The 15,397-nt window shown below is 55.9% G+C and overlaps 1 protein-coding gene across 2 annotated transcripts in view; it reads left to right on the forward strand.

The window, feature by feature from the left end:
• The window catches only part of PEPD (peptidase D), a 111,067-nt gene that overhangs the window by 14,732 nt on the left and 80,938 nt on the right, over nt 1–15,397 (forward strand). For both annotated transcript variants that reach the window (XM_040446214.1, XM_040446213.1), the window contains exons 4-6: nt 4,062–4,125; nt 10,198–10,245; nt 11,849–11,910. In XM_040446214.1, the coding sequence (XP_040302148.1) occupies nt 4,062–4,125; nt 10,198–10,245; nt 11,849–11,910 (174 nt within the window). The remainder of the gene's footprint in view (nt 1–4,061; nt 4,126–10,197; nt 10,246–11,848; nt 11,911–15,397) is intronic.

The following is a 15,397-nucleotide window of genomic DNA, read 5'->3' on the forward strand; positions in this document are numbered from 1 at the left end:
CTGCCGGGGTGTCTGGGGTCCTCTAAAATTGTCTCCGTAACTCAATACCGGGCAGCCTCAGCGCCCAGAGAGGGTGAGTGACTTTGGGCCTGTGGGGTCTGGGGGGCCCTACTAGAACCTTTGCAGCTTGACCGTGTTCTGCTCCTGTTGTCTCCTGGCTGAGACTGTGGCTTGGTATGGGAGACAGTGGGCCTGGTGTGGGGTTTGCAGGGAGGAGGGTGCTTATCCTACTGAGGGCCCCGCCCAGGAGTGGTGAGGGGGAGTTTCCCCCCGGGCTCAGGGCCTCAGGGCCTGAGCCCTGCTCTTTCTGCTATGGGAGCTGATGCGCATGTGCTGTGATGTGTGTGTGGGTGCCAGGGGAGTGGTTGTGGGTGGGTGTGGTTTGGGTGTATGCGGTATGCGGTATGTATGTGCACGTGTGGGATGGGGTGTGCGGGGGGCGTGTGGTAGGGTGTGATGTGGTATGTGTGCATATTGCGGGTTGTGTATGTTGTGAGCGGTTTCTCACAGCTACCGTTCCGCACCCTGTACACACACCTGGGTCAGGAGGACTGAGGCCGCCTCAGCCCACCTGGTGGCCTCACCCTGTCCCTCCCTCTGTCTTCAGGGAGGGGCACTGACGGAGGTGCAGGCCTTCCCGAGGAGGCTGACGGAGCCCCTTTGGCTCTTACCCCAGGCAGTCCGGGGTTGGGGGAGCCTGATCTCAGGCAGCCCGAGGCCTGGCTAAGCGTTTGCCAGAACCCTTGGGCACCTTTCCCGGGGCTCTGGCTCTGCTGATCACGGGCCTCCTTTTGATCACCTCCGGAGCCCTGGCTCCCCCGATGCCCAGCACCGCCTCACGGCTGTGATCCCCAGGATCAGGAACCTGCACTGCTTTGGAGAGACCTGTTCTCTGACGAGCCACTGGAATGTTGCAGTGGTTGCCGACCCACGTTGGGAGCGAGTGCCAGCGCTGTGCTGTGAGCAGGATGAGAGGCAGCAGCGTTGCGTGTAGCTGAAGGCAGACTCTGGCCGCTGAAATTGATGGTGACTGCTGTAATTTGGTCCTGTTATTTATTCATTAACCGCACACAGGTGGGCAGCTAGCTGGCAAGACCTGTGCTTGGAAATTTCATATTCTGAAGGGTTCCATTGTGTCTACACCACAGGCATTCACTTAATGTCTCGTTCCCACAGGAGGCCCTGCACGGGGCGTGGGTACTCACAGTGTCAACCCTGACCTTGAGTTCTGGGAAAGGCCACCTCTAACTCATGCCGGCCCCGGCTGCTGGTGGTGAAGTCACAAACCGCTTTGAGTGGGGCGCTCTCTCTTCTCTCCTGCCAAAGCCGTCCCTTCCCTTTGAAGGGACAGTTTCTAGGGTGAGGTCAGCTTCTCTGCTGACCCACTCTCCCCTGGTCCGGTGGTTTTTATCTGGATCTGCCATGTGATGGGATCTGGCATGAGCTGCCCCGCTGGACCCCGAACCCCAGACAGGGCAGAGTGCAGGCCCTCTGTGTGGCTGCCGCCAGCCTGGCCCCCAGTGGGTCCTGTAGCTGCCCGTTGACCTCTCTTGCCTGTCCAGAGGGGCTCTTGGAGCAGCCGCTCCTTCCCTGGTCGACCCCACCAAGTCATCACGGCTGAGTCTCTGGTGGCTGGCTTGATGCGGTGGCCTGGCACACGTCTCCCTTAGGGTGACATTTAAATTATTTTTACTATAATTAGCCTCAAAACATGAAAAACAAGTAGTATTCAAACTTAATTATCTGTGCCCTTTAGGAAAGAATGGCAGGCGAAGTGCCAGAAAAGATGCTTTTCACATTGTATCTGTGAAGTGATCGTTCCTGTTACGAACCAGGCCTGTGGCTAGTCAGTGGTTTTGACCCTTGAGGCCCAGTGGGTGCTCAGAACTGTGTCATTCGACTTCTTTGAGGAGGGCGAGGGGCACGTGGTGGGACTGACTCCTGCCCTGCCTTCCTCCCGGATAATCAGGGTGGCGGCAGCAGGCTCTTGTGTGGGCTGGCTGGCCCTGGCTGCTCCTCGGCCCCTGTGGCAAGTAGAGCAGCTTATGGCTGGTAGGTGAGGGGTGGACAGGTGAGCGCACAGCCCTGGGGCCACCCACAGGTCACAGCTACCTCGTGTTTGCCTCGCCATTACGCCTCCTCCTCCCATCTCCCCTGGTTCCGTATCGCGAAGACCTTGACCTCAGGCTGAGTGTGTGGAGATGTTCTCAGGTCTCCAGTCTAGGTCTGTGCTGAAGCCTGACCACCGAGACTCCCAGGCAGGGCAGGCAGGCAGGCACACATTCCCTGGGGTAATGGCTGAGATGCCCACCTGTAGGGAGCATCCCCTGAAAGCAGGCCCTTTGCACTTCCCAAATCTGCTGGGAGTTGGCGTTGGGTGCCTGCCACAGCTGCAAGCGATGAAGTGGCTGGGGACCAGAGGTGGACAGGGGACCTGCCAAGGATGCAGGGCATCTGTCCTGGAGCTGAGACTGAAGCTGGTGCAGTCGAGAGTGGACGTGGTGATGACGCTGATGGCCCCACCCCTCCCTTCTGGCATGTGCTTTTGCGCATGGCTGAGAGTGTCACCGCTTAGTAGCCGAGGGTCAGTGAGCTGTCCGCAGTAAGCAGAGAACCGGGGCCTCCCGCATCCAGGTGCCTGTCATCTGTTCCTGCCCCGTAGCTCCTTCAGGTGGTACTGCTGGTGGTGCCAGACTTTGGCCATTTGACGTTCGAGTCCTGACTCAGGCGTGGAAGCTAATGTGACTGGATTGTGCAAATTTAATTAACAGCAAGAGCTTGACACCCAGTGCCCACTTCAGAGAAGCCAAAAGAGAGATAAAGCAAAGAGCGTTCTGGGGCACCGAGCGGCTCGCTGCAGTGAGACTGTCATCTCTTCAGCCCTGCTCGCCGTGTGTGGCTGTGAGCTCCTTGCTGATCCCTGAGGCCCACCCATCTGCCCCCCAGGTCCATGCTCTCTGCTTCATGGCCATGATCTGTCTGGCGCATGCTTGAGTGGAGAGGGAAGCCGTGCAGGGCTCAGGGAGGGTAGTGGGCTTCTGTTTCCCGGGCAGTGACCCTGGTCACTGATGTCTTAAAGGCACATGGAGCTTGCTCTTGGAGGTGGCCATCTCCAAGTCTGGAAGTGTGCTCCCTCCCCTGCCCCCTCTGGGCGTCCCCAGGCACACTGCCCTTGGCACCCTCACCCCCCTGTCATCTGCTCACCCTTGCGAGTCCAGGAAGCACAGTCTGAAAACCATCTGCTGTTTTCTCCCGAGGCCGCTTTCGGATCTAACACTCGATGACTAGAATACCATGTGATCACAGGCAGGCTGGGGGGTATATCCCCTGTGCTGATGTGGTGCCCAGGCGTGGGATGGCGCAGGATGGCATGTGTGCGTCAATAGATTTGGCTTGTGACACCCTCCCCTCGTGTGGCTAGTGCTCCACTTCATGTGAGTTCTGTCACCAGCAGTGACATCAACTCACCCACCTGCCGGGAGGCGGGGGGATGGGAGGGTGCTGGCTGGACCATTGACCGTGACCATGACCATGACTGGGAGCCCTCCGGGAGATGGCCCAACCTCCTCCTTCCTTTGCCTGTCTTCTCATGGCTGGTTTTTCAGAGATGATGAGTAAGCTTGAATGTTCTCATCACAATGAGTAATACTGATATTGACTTCTTTAAAATGTTAATTTTAAAACTTTCCTTTAAAGAGGCTCCGTGGGGGGCAGCTCCTGGGAGGCAGCTTATGTCATGCCCCAAAGGGTATACTGGCTGGCTGCCTGGTGGGCTCTTGCTGGTGGTGGAGGGTGAAGTTTGGTCTGCAGATGCTTGCTGCGGGCGGCCAGGGTCACAGGCTCCAAGGACGAGTGGAGGTCAGCTGGGGAGGTCAGGAGAGGCAGACGGTTCAGCATTAAATCTGTGGCCCAGTGCCCCTTGCCATCTGAGTCTGTGCCTGCTCTGTGTCGGGGCGGGAATGGGCCCCGGGGCTTTATGGTCTGGGCTTGAGAGCGGGAACGCAGCCCGTGCCGAGTGTGGCCAAACCCTGACCCTGGTGTTCTTTGTGCTTCCCTTTGAGGATCCACTCCAAGGAGTACTTCAAGGAGAAGTATGCCGTGGATGACGTCCAGTATGCAGATGAGGTCAGTAGCAGCCGGCTCCTCTCTGTGCAGGTCAGGGCTTCCGTCACCCCTCCGTTCCGGCATCCCCTTCCTCTCGCTGCCATAGCCTGGCTGTGTGTTGTGGGATGCCACCGCCCAGCTGCCAGCCACCTCGGCAGTGCCCACGTTTGCAGAGAGCAGATGGGAAGTGTGTACCTCAGACCTCCCTGAAGGGGAGGTGCCTGGGCGGTGCCCTGACTCGGCAGCTGGAGGCCTCTGTACCTGGGTTGTGGCTGCTGAGCTTCCCAGTGGGAGGACAGCTCTGGGAGGTCTGATCTAAGGGCCCCTCGGGCTCAGCCCGGGCCTTCACGTGTGGGGAGGTGCTCCCCCACAGACCATTGCCGGCTGCAGATGCTGCTGTCAGAAAAACCCCAGACTTTGAGAGACCTGTGGGTGGGGTGCAGTTGGAGGCCCCCGGATTTAATCTACTTCCCAACGTGGGTGCCCAGGGGTGTCATGTGGCCTGGGTAGGTGAATGACTGTCCTTCTGGGACTCTGCATCTGTCCCGAATCCAGACAGTCACAAGGGGCTGCCCCTGACTTTCATTGCTGATGGGGCAGGACTGGGGCAGAGGTGAGCGCACAGCCGTGCGCCCCCATGGTCTCCTTGGGGGACCAAGGCCTCCAACACTGTAGCCACTTCCAGGTACACAGGGAGGCCTGTATTGCAGGCCCCGTGCCCCAAGCACGTCAGTGCCTGCTGCTCCAGGCCTACCGCCAGCCTGGCAGGATTGGCGGGATGGGGCCCTCGCATGCCAATTTCCCCAGACCAAGGTGGCACGTGGACATACATTAAGTGCTGGGGGTCATGTGGAAGCAGCAGAGGAGCCAGCCAGCCAGCTTGAGTAAATGTTCCAGGGGTGTGTGGGCATCAGAGCTTGCTGGGACCCAGGGCTGAACTCCGTAGCCAGGACACGGTCTGGTGCAGAGGGTGACTGTGGCCCTCGGTGCCTGGTCAGGGGGGCCTTGGTGAAGGAGTGCGGCTTGCACCCATATGCCCAGGGCCACGGGCACCTGTTTCTGCAGCACCTTCTGCCTGGTTGGGTTGTGGAGAGAGGGTGGCTTTTGATCTTTAGTTTTGTCCTTGGATTTCAATACTGAGTTACTGGGGGGCAACTCATAGCATCTAAAGAGTCGGTTAATACACTTGTGACCTGTTGTATTGATTTCTTTGGGTATAGGATCTCAAATAGCCTGAACATTTACTCACGTGCTCCTAATGAGGTCATTTGCTACTTACCTTGCATCTCTAAGTATCAGGGAGCGAGGGACCCGCTCATCCTTCGTTCCCATTTTGTTCCTGACCCTCTCCTTGGCAAGTGCATCCTTCCTGCCTCTATAAACTGCATTTTAACATTATCGTCCTTGGGGACCTTGACCTTTCCAGAAATTTGGAGGGGGCAGCCTGGGACTCACCAAGTCAGAGCATCTCTTCACTGCAGCCTCCCCAGCTGCATTCTGACATTTTTGCTTTTATGGCTGGGGGAAACTCAACTCCGTTTGTACTGTGATCTGGGGGGAGAAGAGTAGAACTGGCCTCCAAATGCAGTGAAACAGAGTCTGGAGTGGCGGGACGGGAGAGCCGGTAGTGATAGTGTAGAATTACAGCCCCAGAGAGCAGCTCTCTCTGAGTCTGTATGTACAAAGCAGAATATTAAATGAGGTCTTCAGAGGAGTTCAGAGGACAGGATCTCAGGTCCAGGAGCTTTTTCTGTGTCCCATCATCGCTGCTGTCATCGTTAATCAGTACTCTCATCACTGTTGCCACTGTGGTTCTTACTGGACACGAGGCTCACTGTTAACAGCTCGTCAAATGCTTCACTCTGGGGTGGCACCTGCTGATTCCAGCAACATCCCTTGTGCCCTATCCCATGCAGGCCACAGCCCCTGCCCCATTGCAGAGGAAGCCAAGGCCAAGGTGAAAGGCCCTAACCGTGGGCCCTTAGCCGGGGAAGCAGCAGAGTTAGGGGGCAACCCCAGGACCTTTGGACCCCAGAGACCCTCCACTTCTGTATTTGCCCGATCAGACAAAGGGGATGACATAGACTCCCAAGTGACTTCGATTTTCTGTGGCTCGAAATGGAGCCTGACAATATGGACTACTGGATTAAGACACCTGTGCTGGGGGGCCCTTGAGGTGCTTGGGACCTGCTCCATCATAGACGGTGACAGGAAGCCCCTTGGATCAGGAAAGGACTCCTCAGGCCACTTCTATGGTGCCGAGCCCCAACTGGCTTTGGGCAGTCTTGGTTATTTGTGACAAATCACAGATGGGAAGCAGCTCACTTGTCTTTTCTGAAAGAAGGCAGGAAGGCCCGCACCCCAGGCTGTGGCTGGTCACTTGACGTCATGTATAAAATGCAGGCGTCTGATATAGGAAACATGGCTGCCTGGTTCCTTTCATCCCCATAGACAACCTGATGTGAATTATTAGGAAGGTAGAGCAACTGGTGCCTCCCTGAGAACGGGGTGCTCAGGAGAACCTTGGCAGGTGCTTCAAGACATCTCACTCAAGTGCGGTGCAGAGGCTGGCATTCCTCATGGGAGGGCAGCTGCAGGGTGGAGGGCACGTTTCGTGCGCTTGCTCTCCTTTGTGGTGCCGGGCACATGTTGGGAGGTGCCAGCGTCACTGGCTCAGATGCAGGCCGGATGGATGAAAGAGATACCATTGTGGTGGCACAGAGACAGATGCTGCCTGCCTCTCGGCCTCGGTGTGGAGAGGCATCAGGGAATGGCGGGGTCTGAGGGCAGGGGTGTGGGGGGCCCTGTGGGGATGGCTGCTACATCTGGACTGCTGGTCCAGAGTTGCTGGAAACTTCATTTTGTCAGGAGTGGCTGCAAATCCATGTGGTTTGTGATCTTTCCTTATACTTAAATTTTTGAAACAAGTTCATGTTTTTAAATGCATTCCCAGCCACCAAGTTGCACCCCTGTTTTTGACTGCCATGGAAAAGAGTTCATTTTTAAAAGCTCAGATGCTTGCAAGGTCCAGCTCCCTAGAGCAGCGCAAGCTTTCTTACCAGCACCATTTAAGGACTGTCCTGCCCCTTTCTCTGGATCATCACCCATGAAGAGTAGCCTTCAGGCCTGGTTGGGACCCTGGGCATGAAGGCGCATGAGATGTCCTCGGGAAGCCTCTGATTGTCCCCAAGGTGGGGAGGGTCCCTGTGCACAAGGCCCTGCGAAATTCTGTGTGTGCCATCTACCTCGACCTGCCAGAGAGGCCCGGCTGCCCAGGAAATCGATGCTGGCCGTGGTACGAAGCAAGTCAGGGCCATTTAATGGCACTGGTTTGTGAGAGCTGATGGGTCCCCAGTGACCACCGCTCCGTGGAAATGAGGCCCTGTGCTGTCAGAGCCATGCCGTCCCGTGTGCTGGAGCTGCATTTTGAGCTGGCGACACACAGGCGCGTCCCGTCTCCTTCATCGCCAGGCCTGGAATCAGGGTCTGCTGATGAGAATGTACTGCTAATGGGTGTCCGTGGGGAAGGGTGGGTGGAGCTGCCAGGCTGGGGGAGGTTTTGCAACCGCAAAGGTAACCAGGGCCCGCTCAAGCAGCCGTGATCGATGAAAGACGCTGCCCTGCCAGAAGTAGCAGACGCCCAGCCTGCTCGGTGTCGGGGCTCGACCCGCCTGCGCATCAGGCAGTGCAGAGAGGACTGCTTTCTGCATTATTCCTAACCGGCACGTCCTGAGCCGTTGCCGAGAGAAAAACCGTCAGACCACACATTTGTTATGTGGCTCCCCTCTCCCAAGGACAGTAGCACATACAATCCCCAAGTGCCTGCTTGTTCTCCAGTGCTGCTGCCGTAACTGACGGAATCATTCCGTGCTGATGAATGTAGACCCTTCACATCGACGTGACAACACACCCAGGGGCCTGACATGCACAGCTCTTGTTCTTTTAATGAGTTCCCCCCCCCCGCCCCCCACTCCTCCAGGAGGGCCTGCGGGAGTGGCGGGGATTCAGCCAAGCCGTTGGTTTGTGCAGCACAGAGGTGGGCGATTCAGTGTTCAGAGCGGTTCCGAGTCAGAGGGGAGGGTCCGGGTGGGGAGGGAGCCTTGTGCACCATGGTGGGAAGATGGTTGGTGCACATGTGGAGAGTAACCTGGCCAGTGGCATCAAAAAGGTCAACGTATATGGCGTTTCACCTAGCAGTCTCACTGGGTCTAATTTTGTTTTTAAGGAAATAAATTTTTGAAGGAATTTATGTTAAGGGAAATAAACACATGTAGAAGAATGTTCCTCAGGCATTACTTATACTGGTTAACCATGAGAAATTACTTAAGTGTCCAGTGGAGGAATGAGTAAGTAAATCGTGTACCATATCTATTGAGAGAGGGCCATGCAGCCGTATGTTCAGCTCCGAGGCTTGCTCTTTTTTAACTGTGAACCTCAACAAATGAGCGAACCCATAGTCTTTCTCATATGTGAAATCTGGACATTTGTAGCACCAGCTTCACGGGTGGCAAAATGAGATGATGTCTGGAGGACTGGCGCAGGCCGTGATCAGGGGCTCATTGGCTGTTTACCATCCCCGGCCGTAGTGACTGGTGGGAGTCACGTGGCTGAAGAGTACTTAATCTCAGGAAATAAGTGAAGTGTGTAACTCCTTATGATCCAAATGTCATTACAGATCTCTGTTTTTATGTGCAGAGGTAAAAAAAAAAAAAAAAAAAGTCTCTGGGGATGGGATTGTAGGTGTATTTTATCTTCTTATACTTTTCAGTATATTCCAGGTTTTCTCTGGGAGCCTTTCAGTATTAAAAAATCATGTATAGATATACATATGTCAAAACTTATCAAAATGTGCACTTTAAATATGTGCGTTATAGAGTATGTCAGTGGTAGCTCAGTAAGGCTGTTTAAGACACAAACAAATCTTCCTCACTCTCGCCCTGTGTCAGGGTGTGAAGGAGTTTGCGGGGTGGGGGGGGGGCTCAAATGCAGTAGGAGCTACAGTAGCCAAGATGCAGGGCAGACTGAGGAGTGGGGGCCAGGAGAGGGAGAAAGTGCTCCCACTGGGGTGGTTGGCGTTCTTGGGGTACAGATGTCATGGCTAATGCAGGGTGGTAGGTGCTTTGCTGAAGGAATGGGGCAGAAGAGGAGAGAATGAGCGAGCCTGTCTCGGGGGGCCAGAGGGCCTCGGTTCTCAGTACACACTGATGAGGTGGAGAGGAGGCGCGCCAGGCAGAGGTGAGAGCCCAGGCAAAGGCGTGGAGAGACGGGGTTGCAGGACACGCTCCTTCATGGCGTCAGGGTGCAAAGCAACCAACATGCAGGGGCAAGAGGCCTGCATGGGTCAAGGGCGAGCAGGGATGGAGAGTAGGGATGTAGGATGGGGGACAGAGGGTAGACAGGGTCTAGGAGATGAATAGGGGACAGGGAGGAAAGTGTCTGCCCTGGGGACAGGAGGCTGTTGGGATCAGTGCCTAAGAGCTCTTACGAACAGGTCTTTTAGGCGGGACTGGCAGATGGACAGAGGTGCTGGCCTCGCAGTGTGGGCAGGTCTGGCGGTTTGGAGCCTGGGATGTGTGTGGGGCCTGGAGGTAGGGCAGCATGTGGGAATGTGTGCCATGTTTGGGTTTGAATCCCTGCCAGTTGATAGCCGCGTGGCTTTCAGAAGTCCCTTGGCCTCTGTGAGCTTCGGCGTCCTCAGCGGCAGGATGGGGACAGCAACGTCACTGCCCGTTTTTTTTTTTTTTTTTTAATTTTTTTTTTTTCAACGTTTATTTATTTTTGGGACAGAGAGAGACAGAGCATGAACGGGGGAGGGGCAGAGAGAGAGGGAGTCACAGAATCGGAAACAGGCTCCAGGCTCTGAGCCGTCAGCCCAGAGCCCAACGCGGGGCTCGAACTCACGGACCGCGAGATCGTGACCTGGCCGAAGTCGGACGCTTAACCGACTGCGCCACCCAGGCGCCCCCGTCACTGCCCGTTTTAACACTGTGCTCCATAAATGTGAGCCGCCATGATTAAGTAATGGTGGTGTATCATCTCCATCGAACGTCTTCACGGTTGCTCAAAAGTGGATTTTTCTTTCTGACCTTTCAGATTGCCAGTGTCCTAACATCACAAGGCCCCTCTGTGCTCCTCACTTTGGTAAGTAGCTGGTATCCAGGGACCGGACACCACGGGGAAGGGTTTCGGGGAGCTGCCTGTCCCAGCAGAGCCATAGGGGAGGATTGAGAACCTAGAGGAATGGTCATCGGTGACACAGAGCGACACCTTCTCATCCGGGGTGGCTGAACGTGTCCAGGGTCACGACCTCGATTCTCCCGTGTCCCTGGGATGTGCTGTGTTCTGGCAGAAGGCCGCTGTGACGAGATACCTACTCTAAGGGTTAAAATAAAACCCAGCCGGAGAATGTATTTGTGTCAGGCTGAGCTCCTGGAGTCCGTGGATGTAGAATATCAATGTGCTTCCACCCTGTGTCTCCTCCATTGTTAATAGGATTTTAAAGACGCACCTGTGGCATCTGCCCACAAGGGTGCTGGGCTTGTGGCATCAAATTTAGAATCGGGTACACTGAATGGCCGAGGGCCTGCCACAGCCTGAGGGTGGGGTGGGGTGCACGGCTGGCCCCTGGTACCACATGGGGTGGGGTGGGGTGGGGAGCATGGTGGGTCCTTAGTACCACGTGGGGCAGGGTGTGTGGTGGGTCCCTGGTGCCACCTGGGGCTGGCTGGGGTGCGCGATGGGCCTGTGGTGCCTTAAACAGGGCTGTGGGGGCACTGGGGCTGCAGAGTGGCTCAGAGAAGAAGCCTGCTGTCTTGCGCTTTTTTGGCCTTGGGGAGTTTCAGATATGGAGAGTGTGCAACCCTTCTTCCCTCCCGAAGTGACCTTTCTCTCCCTTGTCAATCGATCCTTCTTCAGAAATGGTTCTTCTTGCTTATTTATTTATTTACTTGAGCCCTTCACATGTTCTCTTTGTTCCGCTCTGCTCTTTTGATGGCCAAGAAGGAAGACTCCGTGAGATGGTTGTGGTCAGAGACAGTCTGGTGTGTTTTCTCTGGGGGCCGTTATTAAACCTCGGCCTGCGGTTCCTGAGGGCAGAGGGTGGGTCAGAAGGCCTTGTCTCTGTGGGGATGGCACACTCTTCTCTGAGTCCCTTGGTCTGTCTCCTGTGCTTTCCACCTGGAGTCTCCTTACAGTTAGAGAAAGAAGAGGGATGTAGTGCAGCTTCCTCGTGTCACCGGGGAGGGCCCGTCATGCCTGAGTTGGGTCCTACCTGCATCTCGGGAGGGCTGGATCTGACAGTGCTGTTTGGACCCCGTCAGTGGGGAGCATGTGTACACGTATGTGTGTGAGGGAGATGAGGCCGGCCCGGGAGAGCAGATCGGTGGTGGAGCCTGGTCCTGTCGCCCCCATCTGTGCCTGCACAGCCTGAGCTGGTTTCGGCAAAGTGATCTGATAGAGGAGGCTCCTGTGCCCCGGGAACACTGTTTGTGTGGCCCCTTCCTCCTTTTTCAAGCTGCAGCAGAGAAAGGAACTGCCTGCCTTTGTGGGGAGGGGGAGGTTGGCTGGGAGCTACCTGACAGGCAGGAAGGGATGGATGTGTTTGCCGGGCAGGGGTGGGGGCTCTAAGTTCTTCCCCAGTCCTAAGGCTGGATGGAGGAGGCAGGCACTCCCACGCAGGCTGTGGGGACCTGCGCCGTGGCCCCGTGTGACGAGTCTACCCTTAACGCTCCCTCTGTCTCTGCAGCGTGGTGTCAACACCGACAGCGGCAGTGTCTGCAGGGAGGCCTCCTTCGAGGGCATCAGCAGGTGAGTCCTGGGGCCCCCGGAATGGTCTCCGTCCTGCCCCCCTCACATCTCGCCAGCAGGCCTTGCCCTGTCTACAAACTAGACGTAAAGTACGTGAACAGGAAGAGGCTAAGGAGTTAGTTGGGCATTTTGAGGAAATGTTTAGAAAACAATCTGCCTAAAATCACTTCAACTTCTCTGTTGAGCTCCATAATGCAAGTGCAGACCTGCCTAGGCTTGGGGAGCACACATAGGCGGGGGCCTGCTCTCCCTCTGGACACCTGCTCTGAGCTCTGTGGTCTTTGCTCTTCTCAGCCCCTTCTTATTCTTGGCTGCTAACCTCTCCCAGACTGAGTCCCCTGCTGCCCCAGTCTCAGGGACCCCCTTACCTGCCCTTACTCCCCCATTTAGCTCCAGGTCGAGTCTTCAATCCCTGCTTCCCCTCCTGGGCCTCTCCGGGCAGGAAGGCAGATGTGGGGCCCAGAGAGAGCACTTTGCCCTCCTTGTCCCCTTCACGCCAAGGCCCCTGGAGAGTGCCGCCTGCTAGCTGTGCTGTGTCCCTGGGCCGGCTCGTGCCTGGCCCTGGGGCGTCTGTGGGGCCCCAGGCTGCAGCAGAGGAGCCCTTGAATGGAGGCACCTGTTCCTACAGGCTGCTGAGTGTGGACAGCTCCCAGCCTTGCTCCTGGGCCTCCATTCCTAGCTCCTCCCCCACTGGAGCCTAACTCTGCACCACTGCCACCACGTCCTGTCGTCCTTTGGTGGACTGAGGCGGTGACAGAGGAAGTGCCTTATAATTATGTATGAGCCTGAGCCACAGGGAGTTTGTGCGGCTGTGTGATATAGGGGTGATTAGGAAGGATTATGAGCTCATAAATATGTATCACTCCCCCAATGATCAGAGCAATGGGACGGGGGCGGGTATCAGGTTTGCTTCTCATTGCTCAAATCCCTGCGTCCTCCTGGGAATTTCCTCAGAACGGCCACGCCACGTGCTCGCTCTCTGAAATGCTGGCTGTGGAGCTGCCATTTCTCCCCAGGCCCCGGAGGGGGAGGTATGGGGCCCAGCCCACCGTGGCCTGTCCTGGGCCCAGCCTCCCCCGGTCCCCCAGCACTGTGGACGTGCCGCTGCCCTGCTCACCCATCTTGACCAACATCAACGTGCCCGTGGTACTCCCTCCCTTCCCTCTGGGCCTCTCATCCCACTGGGGCACACTTTGAGCAGCTCCACCCTCAGGGGTTCTGTTGGGGAGGAGCCTGTGGTAGGTGCCCCCACCCCACACGCCACGGGTATGACCTTGGGCCCCAGTCTCTGCCTCCAGCTGCCCGCCAGTGGCTTCTGTACAGAAAGTCATGTCTATATTCCTGGGCTCTGGGTGCAGCTCAGACCCCTGCCTCCCACCATCCTGGCTGCCAGCGCCTTGACTCTACCTCCTCCTGACTTCTGCCATTGTCCTTGAGGGCTGCTGCGGCTCAGCCACCACGTTCACCTGCCTGCCTTGTCTCCAGCTGTTTGCTGGGGCTAATAATAGCCTGTTTCCTAAGCAAGGTGAATCTTGCTATTGTCCTACTTTCCATCAGCTTCTATCATCGGTTATAATAAAGCACCTTATTCCCGGAGGTTTTGGTTTTGACCCTTTTGAACTTCTCTGAAACACCTTGCATCTTGGATTTTTGATTGACCTGCTGTGGCAGAAGTTCCGGTTTCGCTTCTTGGTTTATGCTGATGGGCCATCCCAGGCCATCTTTATCCCTTGGCCTGAGGGGAGGAAGGAGCTTGTAGTAGAATAGTGGCCTCAACATGTCCACCCAGTCCAGACCCCCTGGGCACTGGTCCAGGTGGACAGTTGGCCTGCGACCTTCTCTCCAAGTATGGCTCCCCGGGGCTGGCTGCCTCTGGGTCCGTGACCTTGGTGGGGCTGTGGGTTTGGTTCTGGGAGACCTCAGACCTGTCTCAGCCTTCTCAGATCAGGGTCAGGCCGCTTGCTACCCACGTCGGGGAATGTGTCTGGTCTCCCAGTGGTGGTGATGGTAGAGAACAGGAGCAGAGGGAACAGGAAGACAAGGGTGAGGTGGGAAGGGTAGACATGCACCGGGGCCTCCTGATGGCCTAGAGCCCCTGGGGTCACCGAGAAGTGTGTCTATTCTCTCTGGGATGACAGGAACAGGTGGGGAGAGTCTGCTGGGCTTTGTGCTGAGTTTGGGCTCTGGCGCAGGCCACGGCTCCACGTGTGGCCACACTGGTGCAGGGATAAGTCCCACAGAAGATGTGGAAGGATCAGACACCCCATGGGCTCTGGAGAGTGGGGTCGGGTACTTCTTGCCGGGTCCTGGAGAGGGCATGGCCAGGACTGTTCTGTGGCTGGGGTGAGCCAGAGCTGAGGTGAAGAGGCTGGTTGTGTAGGAGTGGGGGGATGTGAGGTCTCCCCGTGGGCTCCCTCCCACAGCTGCCTGGAGAGGTTGGTTCCTGTAGCCTGGGAGCAGAGGCAGGCGTGATAAATCTTTGTTAGCATCTGAGGAGGTAGATTTTAGAGCAGATTTTCCTGAGAGAGAAAGAGACTGACCATGAAGGAGAAGATGATCTGTGGGGGCCAAGTGGCCCATGGGGGTGCCTTCTTGGCATGAAATAGTTCCCTTCAAAGTAGGCAGACTGCCCAGGAGCCCTAGGCCAGGGCAGTGAGTTACTGAGGGCTCAGTGTCATGCCATTGTCTGAGAGAGAAATATGGTCGATATTTCACATCAGCTGGTTATTCGGGACAAGCATATCTCTTATCTTCTGGCATTTACTTAAATTGCCTTGCATATTTGAAGACAATTGGTTACAAATGAATTCCATTTAAATAAGCAGTTAAATATGAAATTGCTGAATTTGGGGGTTGCTAATGTAGGAGTATTAATATTCAAAGATGTGAATTTTTAAATGCAGGAAATAGAGGGACTTTATTAAAACCTGATGATCACAACAAAATGCCGGTCTGTGGCGTGGGGACTTGGCATTGTGGTTACTGTTAACTTGTGTATCAATATGAGGTGTGGGCTTCTCATTATGGCCCATGGAGTCTCCATGAGGAGATAGGAACCCACCCCAGCCCCTAGCAAGGGTGGGCAGTGGGGGGCCCTTCTAGGGCCTGTTCTCTGGCAAGCCTCGCCTCCCTCCTTGGGTTAGAAACTGCAGGGAGGAGGACAGGGACAGGGACAGGGACAGCCCATACTGCTCACCCTTTGTCACCCGTCCCTCAGGCAGAGCCCATCAGGGAATTACCCTCTGCTTCTAGGATACGCGCTCCCCACCCTCATAGGCACTGATGGGTTTGTTGTTGTTTTTACTCAGTTGATACATGCTCATCATAGAAAATGCTGACTACACAGAGGTAATACCCAAATTTCATCACCCCAAGTTAAACCCCACCAATGCTGCAGTGAATGTCTTTTGGACTCTTCTGTGTGTGTCTTGAGTGTTTTTGGTTTTTGTGGGGTTTTTTTTATTTTAAATTTTTTTTTTTTTACTGT

The sequence above is a fragment of the Herpailurus yagouaroundi genome, unplaced genomic scaffold, assembly GCF_014898765.1.
Source record: "Herpailurus yagouaroundi ecotype Mexico unplaced genomic scaffold, PumYag 194, whole genome shotgun sequence".
Classification (NCBI taxonomy): domain Eukaryota; kingdom Metazoa; phylum Chordata; class Mammalia; order Carnivora; family Felidae; genus Herpailurus; species Herpailurus yagouaroundi.